General features: G+C 61.5%; 2 protein-coding genes across 2 annotated transcripts; both read right to left on the bottom strand.

The window, feature by feature from the left end:
• Nucleotides 1–190: 190 nt before the first annotated feature.
• Nucleotides 191–3,479, bottom strand: AMH (anti-Mullerian hormone). Its single transcript, XM_034946257.4, has 5 exons — nt 2,517–3,479; nt 1,781–1,923; nt 1,500–1,608; nt 1,252–1,411; nt 191–1,161 (listed from the first exon to the last, which is right to left on the bottom strand). Exons 1-5 carry the CDS (start codon nt 2,926–2,928, stop codon nt 303–305), a joined length of 1,683 nt encoding a protein of 560 aa, XP_034802148.1. The 5' UTR covers nt 2,929–3,479; the 3' UTR covers nt 191–302.
• A 125-nt stretch (nt 3,480–3,604) lies between these two features.
• Nucleotides 3,605–15,778, bottom strand: SF3A2 (splicing factor 3a subunit 2). Its single transcript, XM_008972586.5, has 9 exons — nt 15,643–15,778; nt 8,986–9,148; nt 7,885–7,956; nt 7,721–7,767; nt 6,946–7,055; nt 5,700–5,749; nt 5,480–5,620; nt 4,598–4,666; nt 3,605–4,493 (listed from the first exon to the last, which is right to left on the bottom strand). Exons 2-9 carry the CDS (start codon nt 9,109–9,111, stop codon nt 3,714–3,716), a joined length of 1,395 nt encoding a protein of 464 aa, XP_008970834.3. The 5' UTR covers nt 9,112–9,148; nt 15,643–15,778; the 3' UTR covers nt 3,605–3,713.
• Between the last annotated feature and the right edge of the window lie 445 nt (nt 15,779–16,223).

Here is a 16,223-nt window from a genome sequence, read left to right as displayed (position 1 = left end):
CTGCGGCCGCAGAGTCACCTGCTCCTTTACGCCTGGACCCGGCACCGAGTCCGGGGCCTGAAAGACGGTGGTGGGGCGCTTCAGGCAGGGGAGAGACAGCGAGCGCTACAGGGCGGACCCGGGCCGTGCGCGAGGAGAGACGGCAAGGGAGGTCCCACGGGCCCCCTAACACGCACGGACACCCCACCCGGTTGCTTGCTGGTCTTTATTGGGGCGATGCTTGGGGTCCGAATAAATATGGGAAGGGGCACGAGCTGGGGCGCGTCCGGACCCTCGGGGCAGGAGTCCGCGCGGCGCAGGGGTCACCGGCAGCCACACTCGGTGGCCACCATGTTGGGCACGTGGTGCGCGCTGATGCGCTCTTCCGACAGGCTGATGAGCAGCTTGCCCGCGTAGGCGGTGGGCACGCAGCAGGGTGGGCGCGCCAGGGCGGCCCCACGGGCCTGCATCTTCAGCAGCAGCACCACGTGGTTGCCGTAGCGCGGGTTGCGGTCGGACTGAGGCCAGCCGCACACGCCCTGGCAATTGTTGGCCTGGTAGGTCTCGGGGATGAGTACGGAGCGCTCGGCGCGGAGGTCTACGCTGAGCTCGCGCAGCGCGCACGGCCCGTCGGCGGCGGTGGCCCCCGCGCTGCGCTGTGCCCGACCCGGCCCGCGCGGATCCCGCCCGCGCCACTCCACGCGCAGGCCCTGCAGCGCCTTCAGGAGCAGCAGCGCTCGCAGGGGATCGCCGAGGCCGCCGGGGCCACCTGGGCAGAGCGCGAGCAGGCGCGCCAGCAGCGGGGCTGCGGCCGGAGGCAGACCCGGGAGGCTTCGCAGCTCGGCAGCCGCCGCTTGCAGTTCGGCAGCCACGCGGCGCGCCAGGGCCGTGGCCCACGGCGCCGACGTGGGGTCGTGCAGGGGCGCAGGATCCCCGGTGGTGGCCGCAGTGGGCCTCAGCAGCAGCAGCAGCGGCTCCTCGCCATCGAGTAGGCGCTCCAGCGCCGCGGGGTCCGACAGGTTGACTAGGCCCTGCGGGAAGCCGGCCAGCGCGTCCGGATCCAGGGCCAGGCGCGGCGCGGAGGCCCGGGCCGGGGGGCCCCGCAGCGCCCGCACCAGGCGCGTGAGCGTCTCCAGGAAGGGGTCTGCGCTGGGTGGCGACTCCTCGAGTTCCGCGGATGGCCTGGAACCCGCAGTTGGGGGAGTTGAGAGCGGCCACGAGGCCACGCCGCCCCCGCCCGCTCCTGCCCCGTGCCCCGGTGCCTGCGCGCACCTGGGCGGCGGGAAGGGCACGGTGTCCAGCTGGCCGTGCGCAGGCAGCGGCGCGGGCTCGGACCGCGGCAGCAGGAGCAGGGCCGGGGTCATCCGTGTGAAGCAGCGGTGGTCGTCGCCGAACAGCAGTGCCTGCAGCCGGGCGGTACTCAGCCGAGAGCCTGCGGTGGGTGGGCACGCGGCTGGCTCAGGGGCTGGGGGCCCGGGGGCAGTCGACCCGGCTCCCCGTCCCTCTCCACGCGGACCTACCCTCTCCGCGGGGCTGCAGGGTCAAGGCCAGCCCGGAGCCGCGCCAGGCCCCCGCAGGGCGGTCCACCGCTAACACCAGGTAGCGGGTGTCCCGGGACGGGCAGAGGCTCTGCGGAGACCAGGGCTCAGCCCGGCTGGATGGAGGCTTACCCAGCCCCGCTCTACCGGTCCCCTTCCTCCCATCGCCACTGGTTCTACGCTGTTCTCAGTACTGCAGACCCTGCAACAAATCCATGCCCCCCGCCGCAGCCCGGGCACTGCCCCATGCAACTCCCTGGTACCTGGGCACCCGGCAGCCCAGCCCTCGTCACAGTGACCTCAGGGCCAGGCCCAGGGTACAGCACCAGCAGCGCCAGCTCTGGGGGGCCAGCTCCTCCAGGCGGGGGCTCCTGGAACCTCAGCGAGGGTGTCGGCTCCCAGGTCACTGCAGCCGGGACAGCAGGGGACGCCTGAGCCATTGAAGGCCACACCCCCCTGGGAGTCTTTGGGATCTGTCCCTGCCGCTCTGGCCACTGTGCAGGGGACCTCAAGTGGGGGACAAGGGTGCCCCTCTTAGCTGCCTTCCTGCAGCCAGGGAGCGGTGACAGCAGGGGCAGGCAGGGGCTGCGTCTGAGGCTGTGGGTGGGGCTGCTGCCCTGGGGTCTCTGGCTTGGGGTGCCCGATGAAGCCCCTTCCCCGCAGGGAGTATCTTAGGCCAGCGGCCCTGAGAACAGGCTGGGGCTGTGGGAAGGAGGGTTCCACTGGCCCCGAGCCCTGTGTCGTCTTCAGGGGTGGTGAGAAGGCAGCAGCTCTCTCCCTGGCACCGAGGCAGGGGCAGGTCTAAGAGCTGGGCTTCGGGGACAGGACAGAGCGTGGCGCCCACCTTCCAGGCCACGGGCCCGCAACCCAGTCCTAGGAACAAGACCACAGCCTCCCTGCCCAGGGTGGGGGCTCTGCCAGCCCCTGATCTTCCCTAGGAGGACCCGGCCCACCTGAAGGAAGACGGCGGTGCCAAGCTTGGGGCTGGGCCCCACATACCTTCCTCCAGGTGTAGGACCACCAGGCGCTGCCCCCCAGGGTCCCGCAGCCAGGCCCCCAGCTGCCGTAGAGAGGGCAAGGCAGCCTGCCTGTCACCGGTGTTGCAGACCCCGAAGGTGGCCAGGTCTCGGGGGCCCCAGCGGGCCCGCTGCACGGCCCCCAGGAAGGCCTGCTCATAGGTGCTTAGAGCCCCCACCACCCGCAGGGGGAAGCTGCTGCCATTGCTGTCCCCGCCCAGTGCCACCAGGCACAGAGGCTCTTGTGGGCTGCCTGGCGGCCAGTCCAAGTCTTCTCGGAAGATGAGGCCACTGGTGCCCACAGCTGGCTCCTCTGCTCTGAGGGCCTCAGTCCCCAGCAGAGCCCCCAGGGCAGACAGCACTAGGGCCAGGCTGGTGAGAGGCAGGTCCCGCATCGTGGGTGCTGCCAGGGGCTGGGCTGCCTGCCTTAAGTGAGCCGAGTGGAAGGTGGGGTGTTTGTGCAGGACAGACCCCTATCTCCTCTGCCGCGACCTTGGGGGACAGTGCCCGGCGCCCCCACTCCAGGCAGAGTGGCCTTCTCAAAGAGCCCTTTCTGTCCCTGGCAGCCTATCTCCCTCCCCAGTGATAGAGCTGGGCCTGATGTGTCAACATGCTGTCCTTGAGGGCCATCCCCAGAACACACAGGAGTGGGAACCAGGCTGGGAGTGATGGCCAGGCAACCAAACTAGACAGCGCTGGGGGCGGGGGGCCCAGATGTCCTGGGTGCTGAGGTGTGGGCCTGGAGGAGGAGGGTCCCAAGTCAGTGGGGGCGCCCTGTCCCTGCTCACCCTCCCCACCCCTGGTGGGCTATCTGGAGACCCCAAGGATATCGTGGAGTCTGCTCTTCCCTCCCCAGAACAGGACCCCAGACCCCCTCCTAGCTGGCTGGTGGGGTCTGTCCTCCACCAGGCCATCTCCAAGGTACAGCCGTCTCTCAGGCCTCCCACAGGTGTCTCCTGGGGGCCCCAGGCCCTCCCCAGTCGGCCCAAACTCGGGGATGGTGCTGTGCCTGGCACTCCCACACACACTGACACAGTAGGGCGGCGCTGCGGACATCAGTGCACTCAGGGCTGGGGGAGGCTGTTTAATGAGCGGGGGGCAGTACAAAAGAGCAGCCTTCTCTCAGTGGGAAAAGGCAAGAGCACCTGGCGCTGGGCTTGCTGGGGGAGGGAGCAGCTTCTCAGTTGGTTGGGGGAGGGGGAGGTATGTTCCCTGGGCCTTCGGAGGGGAGTGGGGGCCTCAGCATTGGGGGCATGGGAGTTGGGGGGTGCACCCCAGGATTTGAGGGGTGAACTCCCGGAGGCTGAGGGTGGACCCCAGGAGCCGACGGATGGACCCCGGGAGGTTGGGGGTGGACCCCCGGGGCCTGAGGGTGCATCCCTGGGGCTGGTGGGTGCACCCCTGGGGCCTGAGGGTGAACGGCGGGGGCTGCTGGGTGTACCCCCGGGGCCTGGGGGTGAACCCCCGCTGATGGGGGAGGATGGACCCCTGGGGCTGGTGGGTGAACCCCAGGGGCTGGTGGGTGGACTCCGGGGGCTGGTGGGTGAACCCCGGGGGCTGGAGGATGGACTCCAGGAGCTGGGGGGTGGACCCCAGAGGTTGGTGGGTGGACCCCAGGGGCTGGGGGATGGACGCCAGGAGCTGGGGGGTGGACGCCAGGAGCTGGGGGATGGACCCCAGATGCAGGGGGATGCACCACTGGGGCCGGGGGGTGGACCCCTGGAGCTGGCGGGGGTAGCTGGGGTGGTCCCGGGGGCCCTGAGGGCGCAGGCCCTGTGGGGGGCATGGGTGGCAGAGGCAGGCCTCCTGGCGGGGGCGGTGGCAAAGACTCAGGCAGCGGTGGCCGAGGGGGCAGACCGTTCATCAGCGGGGGTGGAGGCCGCTTCACCCCAGGGGGGCCAGCGGGGAGGCTGGGTGGAGCCGGGGGCTTCTCCATCTTAAAGTGGAACTGGAGGAAGAACTAGAGAGACGGAGAAAGGTTCAGCAGGCACAGGTGGGGCTAGGGCAGGGCTAGGGCCGCCAGGGCTGGGTGGGAAGGAGCCAGGCTCGGGGCGAGCCACTCACCTGCTTGGTCTCCCGGTTCCAGTGTGTCCAGAACTTGCCCTCCGCCTTGTCGATCTCTCTGCTCGGCACCTGGGAGGGCGGGGGACAGAGAGGGCTCCTGGTCCCTGTGACCTCAGGGCCACCATCAGGCAGGGAGCCCGAGGCACTAGCCTCCCCAGCCCGGACTCTATCCTGGGAGCCCAGGAGAAGGCTGGTAAGACTTTCGTGGGGCACAGGGTTCAGTTCTGGAGTGAAACAGACCTGGCCTCAATGCTAACACACTGTTGGCCCCCTCCCTGGGCAGTCACCGTTCGTATTATTTGTTTCCTGATGGCCGCCCTGTCCAGGCATGGGGACAGGCTGTAGGAAGCCCTCCAGCAGCCTGGCCCGGAAAGTGAGGTCACTTGGCAAAGGCCTCACAGGCCCGGCGCTCAGCCCTGCCGGCCTCCCTTCTCATTGGCCCAGTGGAGCCCAAGCAGGCCCTCCTGCAGAGCCCAATGGGAGAGGTGCCCTGCCCGGCCTGTGCAGACCCTTCTGGCTCCGACTTGGTGTGGGGGGCCCGGGGGACCCCAAGCCTGATGGGAGGGGCATCCTGCCCGGCCTGTGCAGATCCTTCTGGCTCCGACTTGTGGGGGGCGCCCAGGGGACCCCAAGCCCGATGGGAGGGGCATCCTGCCCGGCCTGTGCAGATCCTTCTGGCTCCGACTTGTGGGGGGCGCCCAGGGGACCCCAAGCCCGATGGGAGGGGCATCCTGCCCGGCCTGTGCAGATCCTTCTGGCTCCGACTTGGGGGGGGCCCAGGGGACCCCGCAGCCCAATGGCGGGGGCATCCTGCCCGGCCTATGCAGATCCTTCTGGCTTGCACATCTCAAGGGGGCCCAGGGAACCCCGCAGCCACGCTACCTTGAAGGCAATGGTCTCATAGGGCTCGGCGGCCATGAGCAGGTACTGCCAGCGCCGGTCCGGAGGCTCGATCCTCTGCTCGTACGCAGACATGAAGCGGTGGCGTGGCATGATGCCCTCGGCGATCTCAGGGTAGTCAATCTGCAGGGACACGGCCGGGTGGCAGAGCCGCCTCTCGGGTGCCTTTGGCTGCCCCCCACGCCCAAGTCCCTGATCTCACCTGGAAGAGGAGGCTCTGCTGGCCCATCTCCGAGTCTCTCTGCTTGGTCACTGCAATACAGAAAGCTCTCAGGTCCCGGCTGCTTGTCCTCTCCGAAGCTGAGGGACCTGGAGCAGGCTAATGCCACCCACTGAACGAGAGCAGGACCCCGGGGGAGGCCCTGCAGCTCTGGCAACCAACAGACAATCTCCGCCCAGGCTCTGGGATTCTGGTATAGGTGAAGGCACAGGTGCGCCAGAGCTGAGCTACCTGCGGAGTCACTCAGGCAGGGACCGAGGGTGGTGCTCCTTTGTCCCAATCCCCAGAGCCCTTCACCAGGGGTGCTGGGATACCACCCAGCAGGAGTTGGGGCCACTGGGTAGGGAGGGGCCCTCGGCACCCTGGCTCTGGGATTCGAGTGGGGCCGCCTGAACAGGGCTGACACCATGTATACGGTGAGCGAGAGAGGATGCCCTTCCTGCCAGAGCTCAGCAGCCTGGACCCCGAGAATGGCTGCTGGGCTGCCTGCCGCCCGGCCACTCTCCACGCGGCCTCAGGCATACACATTCACAAGCCCTCTGCCGCCTCACCGTCCTGAGCCCAAGCCCAGGACCTGTCAGGGCCTCCCCACCAGGAGCCTGCCGCTCTAGCCACCCTCGCCCACCCGGTGCACCTGCCCCGGGACCTCTGCCCTGCAGGCTTCTGTCTGGAGGCCAGGCACACAGGCTGTCCCCGCCTTCTGTAAAGAACACTTGCTGGGTAGCGTGCCCGCCTTCCTGACCCCTATGGACACAAGTCTCTATCTTCCACCCTGGTCGCTTCCCCAGCTTTCTGAACCGGGTCACCTCTAGCTATTCCCACTGCTGAGGGTCCGGGAGGAGCTGCCTCTAACAGCCGCTTCTCCCTGTCCTCCTTCAAAGGCTTCAAGGTTAACCGGAGGGATGTGCCAGGGCTCACCACACCTCCACTTCCACTCTTTTGCTTGGCAAGAATTCCCAGAAGCTTCCACAAGACCCGGACAGGAGGGCACAGACTGTGGCTCAGCTGGGAAATGGGCTGCTGGGTGAGATGGGTGCTTATCGGGCCCAGCCTGACAGCTCTCAGACACAACGCCAGAAGCTGCAGGTGGGTGAGGGACGGCCACCAAGGCCAGAAAACAGTGGCTCAGGAACGAGGCTATCAGGGCTGCACCTCCTGCACTGGAGACTAAAGAACACATTTATGTCACGGCAGCGGCTGTGGCCGGCCCTGCTGCGGGCAGACTCACCTTTGTAGCCTGGGCGGCCGATCTTCACAAACTTCTTCACCTCCACCTTGACCTTCTCAGGCGCGGGCTGGGCAGGGGCCTCCTTGGCCTCCTTGGCTGCTCGCCGGGCCCTGCGGACAGGATGCAGGTGCTGCTGGGACCCCTCCACACACAGGCACCAAAGCCACGGGCCCAGGTGCCAGGAGCCCCCTGACCTTGGAGCTCACTACAAGCTGAGAGATGAGGAGGGCCAGGGGCCTGGGAGGGGCCCTGGGGTTTGGCTGAGGACAGGGATAGAACAGGCATGTTCTCTTCCTGTCATGCTCCTCACTGTCCCTGGCTGGGGCCCTTCCAACAACTCCATGCCTCTGCTCTTTTTTTTTTTTTTAATAAGACAAGAGTCTCACTCTGTCGCCCAGGATGGAGTGCAGTGGCAGCACCTTGGTTCACTGCAACCTCTGCCTCCCAGATTCAAGATTCTCCTGCCTCAGCCTCCATAGTAGCTGTGATTACAGACGTGTGCCACCATGCCTGGCCTAATTTTTGTACTTTTAGTAGAGATGGAGTTTCACAATGTTGGCCAGGCTGGTCTCGAACTCCTGACCTCAAGTGATCTGCCCGCCTCAGCCATCCATGCCTCTGTTCTCTAATGCTCCCCAGGAACCGTACTCCAGCGCCCAGGGAGGCTCAGGCCAGGCTGGCTCCCCGGCTGTGGAGCAGTGGCCCGCGAGGCTCACAGAGACTTGAGCCGACGGCTGCTGGAGCACCAGGCATCAAAGGGACATGAAGTACTCACAGGTTGGTCTGGTGCTTCTTCCCCTGCGTATGTGCCAGGTAGCTCCCCTGGAGTGGAAAGGAAACACGCATGACTCGAGGCCAGGCGGACAGACACAGGCAGGTCCCCCTGACGTCAGCCACTCAGCCCGCCGCGAGCCGCCCGGAGCCAGGCAGAGGCCGCACCTCATTGTTGTGAAGTGTCAGGCAGAGTTTGCATTCATAGGAGCCCAGGTGGTTCTTCATGAAGTACGGGTCCTGGAGGAGAAGAACAGGGGCCCGTTAGACAGAAGATCGTGGCCTGCTGCAGTCAAGGCCCTCAGAGGCGGGATCCCCTTTCTGTAGAGGCATGGAGGCAGAACCCCCCTTCTGTAGAGGCATGGAGGCAGTACCCCCCTTCTGTAGAGGCATGGCTATCCCTGACAGTGGTCAAGCATTTCTGAAAACGGGGGATCCAGCGGGAGGCCTTCGTGAGCATGGGTGTCACCACCTGGGGCTGTGGCCCAGGCTTCGAGCAGTGGGGGTTCCCAGGGAGCCCCCGACACCACCTTCCTGGTGGTTCTGAGTCAGAGGGAGGCACAGCCAGGACAGCACCGCTGGTCACTCCCGAGGCAGGGAGCCGTCCGCTGCCCACGCCACCATGCCAGCGGTCGGCACAAGGCAGACACAGGCACAAGAAAAGCAAATGGGCTACACTGAAGACCCAAAGACCCACCCATCTGCAGGCCCTAAGCTGGGGCAGCCGAGCGCACACATCTCGTCTCAGACGCTGGAGTTCAAAGTCTAACTCCACCATCTGCGGCTGTGGCACCCCCTCTACCCATGACCTCATCTGGAAGACGGGGACGGTCACAGAGCCCTTGCCATAGGCCAGGCCCGTGGGGCATGTCAGGGTACACAGAGAGTGCTCCAGCCCCGATGTCCACGGTGCTGAGGGGACTCGGCTCACCCCTGCCTCTGCACAAGCTAAAATCAAAGGCTGCCCTTCACCACATCTGGCTGGACTGACATCAGCTCTCCCCACTCCCAGAAAATTAAATGATGCAAAACAGAAGGCTTTGGACAGAACAAAACATTTCCACATGGGACTCAGAGCCACAGAGGGTCTGCTCTCTGGGGTGGACAGATGGGAGCTGTGGCTGCTCGGGGGCAACAGGGGAGCGTCTGGACACGGGGCTGCATCGCCCAGCCTGGGCGGAGGCCCAAGAAGAGCCTCTGGCACCCTCTCCAGGGCTGCCCTGGAAAGCCCAGCACCCACCACAGGCGGCTGCACGGTGGCTGGCCCACCTTGTTGATGTCGATGGTCTCCAGGGCCAGCTGCCGGAGGCGCTCCCTGCGGTCACGGTTGCTCTCGGAGGAGGAGGCCACGCCCCCGCTCCCGGTCTTGCCCCCGGGGCGATGCTGGAAGTCCATGGTGATGGCCTTAGGGCTTTAGCAGACTGGGAGACACCTGTGGAGGCCAAGAGGAGAGTGAGGAAGATGGCTCAGAACTCGGGGCTGCTGCTGGGACCTCCCTGGGCGGGCTGGGCTGGAGCCCTCGAGACTGCCCCTCACCCTGCACTCCCAGCGCCAGGGTCTAACCAGCCCTGAGGGGGCCACCCCATAGCGCACCCAGTCTCTTCCAGGAGGCTGAGGCCCACTGTGGACAGGCACAGACACAAGGAAGCTGGAGCCTGTCTCCAAGTGACCGGGCATGAGGGATGGAGAGGAAGCCGCTCCAGCCCAGGGTGCCAAGGCCTGGAGACCTGAAATTGCAACAGGGAGCCCAGAGAAGGCATAAAGGGAAGACAAGACCAAGATCTCACAAACGAGTCACCACCTCCAGGAAGCCATCCCGGACTGCCCAAGCCCCTAGTGTTCACGCCTTCCTCTGAATTCCCTCTCTGGTTGGCTACGCTTACTTGTCCCAACCTAATCTCTTGGGCTCGATGTAAATTTGTTAGGAGGTGAGGACACTGATCTTCGCATCCTCACTGAGTAACACCTGGGAGATCGGCCACATCTGCTTGTGGCGCAGGAGGGCTCTGCTGAGTCCCCAACATCCTCTTCCTGATGCAGGCCTCTGCCACGGTCTCCCACGCCCTTTCAGGCTCTGTGCAAATCTGAGTTCCAGGCAGCCTCCTCTCATCTCCTGGTAGTCTTTCCCTTGTCTGCTCAATGTTGGCCCCGGGCCCTGGTTTAAGGGTCTTGGGTGAGCTCAGAGAGATGGGGCCCATGAGACTGAGTGAATCACTGCCCCCAAAAGATGTCCACATCCTAATCCCTGGGACCTGTGAACATGTCCCCTCATGGCAGAAAAGGGATGTGCAGGTGGGCTTGAGGATCTTAAAACGGCAGGTGATCCTGGGTGACCTCATGAGAGGAGGCGGGAGGCTGAGAGTCAGAGAGGCTGCGCTGTGGCTGTGAGCGGGGAGGAAGGGGCCCCGAGGCAAGGGACACAGGTGCCTCTGGACACTGGGAAAGGCAGGAAACGAGTTGTCCCCCAGAGCCTCCAGAAGGAATGGAGCCCTGTGGACTGTTTGGACTCTGACCCCAGAACCAGAAGCTGATACAGCTGTGTCATCTGAACTACTGCGTCTGCAGTGATGTGTCACAGTGGCTGCAGGTGTGCAGGGGCACGCTGAGGGACAGGCCACAGTGGCCGCAGGTGTGCAGGAGCATGCTGAGGGAGAGGCCACAGTGGCCGCAGGTGTTCAGGGGCATGCTGAGGGACAGGCCAGCTGTACTGCTGACTTGTGGTGGGGCCTGAAGTCACCCCTTACTCTATGGGGGCCCAGGACCCCTCCCCAACCAGTTTTTATTCCCTGGGCAAGTTTATGAAAATGATCAAGCATGGTAACTGGTGAGGTGGACCTCCCAGCTCACTGCAGTATCACGGCTGCCCCATCAGAAGTTCAGATGTCACAAAAGCCCACCCAGAGATGCCCATTTTTACATGTTGTCACCTAAACTTCGAGAAACCACCACCGTGACCATCGCCATCCCTTCACAAAACAAAGAACATTCCAGTGTGAAAAAGGAGACTGTGACACCAGAAGGACTGTCCTTTGCTGGGAACGCCACCCTCTGGCCCCAAGGAACCCTCCCCGCCTCGGGCTTCTTGGCCACACATTCTTCAGGACCAGGGAGAACTGCACCCTCTCCATGCTGGCGCCATCAGCTGCAGGCCACGCCAACTCCTACAGTCCCTGCTGCCACAACAGCTTACAGCTGCCTGGGAGGCTCTGTCTCCGGACGGCCCACAGGCGGGCAGGATTGTGTGGGTGCCACCCGGACAGGTTCATGAAGTGCCTCATTTTTCTCTGGAGGACACTCAAGCATTTCCTGGTCAAGTGACATGAAACTCACATCAGGGGACGTGCGTGGGGAGCCCAGCGAGCAGCCTCCCACCAGGCCACAGCCGCACTTGCCTCTCCACACATCACAGAAACCACAGTCCTCCACGCATCTCAGCACCGAACCAAGCCCTCGCTCGGGGGAACGTGCGAGAAGGCAGGGAATCGGCCTTCTTTCACGGACGCACTCCAAGAACCCAGGAGGGGCCTGGTGCTGGGAGGCACTCCCACACACAGATCTCGGGGCGTCATCAAGCGCTCCCCTCTCCCAGGAGGACGATCTGCTCCTTTCGTCATGAAGGAATTCAACAGCATGCGAACGCCCTGCTTGTCCCTGTCGTGGCCTCTCCTGGACCACGCCCCTACTCTGAGGCTAAGCTCTGCAGAGCCATCACTGGTCTCTACCCCCAAGCCTGCGCTCTCCACAGCGCCCACCCATGCGTCCTCATGGCCGGCAGCTTCTGGCAGAGAGAAGAGCAGAGGGCGGGACGTGTCTGCGGAGGACCCAGGGCCCAGGAGGAGCGGAGCTCAGCCTCAGGAGCGACCCGCGCTTTGCTCCTCCACGCGGAAGAGGCAGCACAGCTTCTGGGGCCAGGACAGGTGCAGATGGTCACACCAAAAGCCACCAATCTATCTTGATGCACTTATTTCTGGTCACATTTTAGTGACATTTCCAGAACGTTCTAATGACACAATGGCTGGGAGGACTTGGAGAAGGAACTTAGACGGCAAAATGCTAACAAAGCCAAGAGTTCAAATCCATCTAGGGCAAGCCAAGTTACTTCTTAAAACTGGCCAGACAGAACGCCCCAGCGGCCAGTGGCTGGCTCAGGACACAAGCTCCAGCTGTCACAGGGAGCACCTGTGGAGTCTGGGCCACTGAAACCTAAACCCAGACCAATACTCAACCACTCACCAAGTAAAGCTCTGATCCGAAAATCAGAAACCATCCGAACCCAAGCCATTGCAGCCACCGAACACCCACACTGTCCCTCCTCAGCAGCTGAAACGGGGCAGCACCCTGGGGAAGGTCCCACGCTCCGATCCCCCACAACCTTCAAGCCTCCCCAGCAGCTGAAATGGGGCAGCACCCCGGGGAAGGTCCCACGCTCCGATCGCCCACAACCCTCGAAGAGATCAGAACTTTATTCCCAGAAGAACTGGTATAAAAGGGCCTCTGGAGTTAGACAGACAGGCCCAGCAGAGCAAGGGGGTCCAGGGTCAGGCTGAAAAGAGGGGACTGAATCACGACCTGCCGCCTGGGCAGCGGGAAGTCCGGCGGTTCCTCCGCACAGCTCAAGTGGCAGGCGGCCCAGCACGGACGCCCCCGACCCCGGGGGAGGCCAGGAGTCTTTTCCGGGGAAACAGCGCCAGAGGAAGAGTTCTCAAATACTGACATTCAGGGTCCCCACACCTCAAAGAAAAGGCCCACTCCTCGCCAGGCCACTGGGCAGTTGGCCTCCCTGGATGAGAAGTGGCGCTCACACAGAGCTGCCGGCCGCTTCGTTCTTAAAGAGAAACACACGCATCCGAGAACAAAGAGACTGATGGGAATCCCGGTAAGAGATCGCTGACACCCTCCTTCATTATCGGGGGAAGCCACTGCACCACAAACCCAGAACAGGAAGCTGAATGATAAGCTGAATTAAAACAAAAAGCCCTTGAAAAATACAGACGGGACGATCCAAACAAAAAATTCCATACGAGAGTTGGAAGCTGAGCCACACAAATCTTTCATAAAGGAAAGTCAAAAGTTAAAAAAACAGGAGGAAAAGCAAGAACCTAGAGGACATTCCAGAGTGAGAACTGAAAAAACACCCAACAAAATAAAACAGGAAAAATATTATCACAGAAATAACATAAGAACATTAGCAAGAAAATTAAAAACAAAAACAAAACCCAGGACTAAAGGAACCAAACTGTCCAGATACCAAGCACCCACCAGGATCAGCAAATAAAAAGATCCCCGGTAAATGAGGAAATCAGGAAATTTTACGACACCAAGGAAGATGTTAAGCTTCTACTAGACAGAAAGACAACTGAGCAGAAAACATCAGAAACCAGCATAGGAACTGATCTTTTGAGAACAGCACTGAAAACAATGCTTTCACAGTTCTGAGCAAATACAGATTTTTTTTTCTCTCTCTCTTTTTTTTTTGAGACGGATTCTTGCTCTGTCGCCCAGGCAGTAGCTCGATCTTGGCTCACTGCAACCTCCACCTCCCAGGTTCAAGCCATTCTCCTGCCTTAGCCTCCCGAGTAGCTGAGATTACAGGCACATGCCAAAACGCCTGGCATATTTTTATATTTTTAGTAGAGATGGGATTTCGCCAGGTTGGCGAGGCTGGTCTCAAACTCCCAAACTCAGGTCATCCGCCCGCCTCAGCCTCCCAAAGTGCTGGGATTACAGGCGTGAGCCACCACGCCCAGCCTACAAATACAGATTTTCAATCTAGATTTTTATACCCCACCAAACTTCTAACTATGAGAGTAAATAAACTCGTTTTCAGACAATCAAGGACTTCCTCCACCCCCGAAAAAAATCATGTTTCTTCAAAAGCTCCCAGAAGTTTTGCTCTGACAGCATGAAGGGAAAGAGATGGCCACACTGGAAACAGAGGTCAGCACGGGGGAGCAAGGACAGCAAGGTTTGGGACAACAGCTCCACTTCCAGGTCAGAGCACAACCAGTCCCATTTGGAGGAGGAGGAGAAGGGGGTCTTGGAGGGAAGTGGTGAGGGGAGATCAATTTATTTAAACCTATGCAAAATACAACTGATAGGTGTGTGAGATGTGGGAGCTTTGTGGGGAAAAAACAAACAGCAGGTAAAAGAAAATCAGGCTAATGGTAATAACCAAGTTAATTAGCTTTAAGGGAAGATAGAATGGTACAAGAAAAGCCTAGCTGAACATATTACTTGTTTTAGCAGCCAACAATATTTTGCATCTTATTTAGAAAACACAACCAATGACCAACTATGCTCATGACATAAACTCATTCAGGATATGGAAGGTGAAGGTGCAGTGGGTGGATGGGAGGGAGAAGATCTAAACAGCCGTGACAAGAAATCAGCAGATGATGTCTACAAATTGATAAATCCACGAAGAAATCTGTTACTTACTAAGGTAAAGATCAGGGGACAACCTGGCCAACCTGGTAAAACCCCATCTCTACAAAAAATACAAAAATTAGCCGGGTGCAGTGGCTCATGCCTGTAATCCTACCACTTTGGGAGGCCGTGGCAGGTGGATCACCTGGTCAGGAGTTTGAGACCAGCCTGGGCAACATGGCGAAACCTCGTCTCTACAAAAAATACAAAAATTAGCCGGACATGGTGGTGAGCACCTGTGATCCCAGCTACTCGAGAGGTTGAGGCAGGAGGATGGCTTGAGCATGGAAGTTTGAGGCTGCAGTAAGCTGTGATTGCACCACTGCACTCACTCCAGCCTGGGTGACAGAGCAAGACCCTGTCTCAAAACAAACAAAAAACCGATGACGACCAGGGGAAATGAGCTTAAGAATTGAGGAAAAGTGGCCTCTGGGACCTGGGACTAGACCATTGAGAAGGAATTAGTTTTTTGTGGCAACACCGTTCTCTCCTTAACCTAGCAAACAACCTATTTTCCAGAGCTCCGCCTGGCTGTTTGGTGTTGTCCAAGGATACACAAGAACAACGGTCATAGCGGGGTGCACCTGCAAAATGGGGCTAGCTAACGTGTTCTGGTCGCCTTTGGCATGATGTTGAAGCCGTCACTCCCGTTTTAAGGGAACTGAGGCTCACAGGAGTTAAATCACAGAGCCCCAGTCAACTAACAGGTATAGATGAGCATGCAGAAGCGTTCTCGGCTACAAGGAAGGCGGCCGAAACCATTTCAGCCGCGATCCCGATTCGACCCCAACGAATCTTGGTTGTTTCTTTTTTATTTTGTGAAACAGGGTCTTGCTCTGTTGTCCAGGCTGGAGTGCAACGGCGCAATCACAACTCACTGCAGCCTCGACCTCCTGGACTCAAGCGATCTTCCCGCTTCAGCCTCCAGAGTAGCTGGGACTACAGGCGCGCGTCACCAACCACGCCCGGCTAATTTTTTTTTTTTTTTTTTTGCAGTGATGGGGTCTCGCTATGTTGCCCAGGCTGGAGTGCAGAGGTGGGATCATGGCTCACTGCAGCCTCGACATTCCGAGCTCAAGCGATCCTCTCGAGTAGCTGGGCCTACAGGCACAACCACCACTCCTGGCTAATTTTTAAAAATTTTTTGTAGAGATGAGGGTCTCGGTGTGTTGTCCAGGCTGGTCTCGAACTCCTGGCCTCAAGCGATCCTCCCGCCAAGGCCTCCCTGAGCAGTGAGATTACAGGCGTGAGGCCCCGCGCGCGGCCTCCCAACAGGAGTTTGGAAATAGAGTTCCTAGCGGGCCCGACCCTCCAGGCCCGCCCAGCGCGGGGCCTCAGGATGCACAAGGCCGGACGCTCAAGGGAGGAGGGAGGGGAGCGACGCCGCCGTCCCCCCCTCGGCCAGCAGCCTGTCGCAAGCGCCTCTCTCCTACGTCCGCTGTCCCCCAGGGAACCCCCGGTCCGCGTCGGCCGCCGCCCTCAACCGCCTCTACTCCTCACCAGAGCCCACGGCCTCGTTATCTCCTCCTCGTTTCGCCACCTCCACGACTTCGTTCGGCGAACGGCGGGCAAAGAAAGCACTTCCGGGGCAAATGAGACGGGCCCTCTGGTGTGCGCATGCCTGGCCCGCCCAGGGGCGTGAGTCAGAGGGTCCCGAGGCGCGAAGGAAAAGGCTGGAGGGGGCGAGGCTGAAAGCGCGGCCTGGAAGGCAAACTGCGCGTGCGCACAACGCTCTCAACGAACGCTCGGTCCGCTGCGGCCGCGCAGGGCCAACTTTCGCGAGGGAGCGGCAGACACTCTCCGGGAGACGTTATCGCTCCCTCCGCCTGCGCCTGGCCGCTCTAGAAAGGGGTGCCAGCCATCGCTGGGGTGCCTTGATTCTGTTCCACCTTGGTCCGGTTTATTTCAGTTTAATGGTTATGTAACAACGGTCCGTCTCTCCTACCAACCGGTACCCCGCCCACGCCAGCAGCCACGGGTCGCCAGCGCCACGCAGCGGAGACGGGCGGCATGGCTGGCCCAAGGTGCGCAGGCGCACTAGCCCTGGTGGGGGGGGGGGTGCTTCCGTGTCTGCGCCCTGA

The sequence above is a fragment of the Pan paniscus genome, chromosome 20 (genome assembly GCF_029289425.2).
Source record: "Pan paniscus chromosome 20, NHGRI_mPanPan1-v2.0_pri, whole genome shotgun sequence".
Classification (NCBI taxonomy): domain Eukaryota; kingdom Metazoa; phylum Chordata; class Mammalia; order Primates; family Hominidae; genus Pan; species Pan paniscus.
Note: the sequence above shows the minus strand (reverse complement) of the source record. Positions and strands in the feature narration are given on the sequence as shown.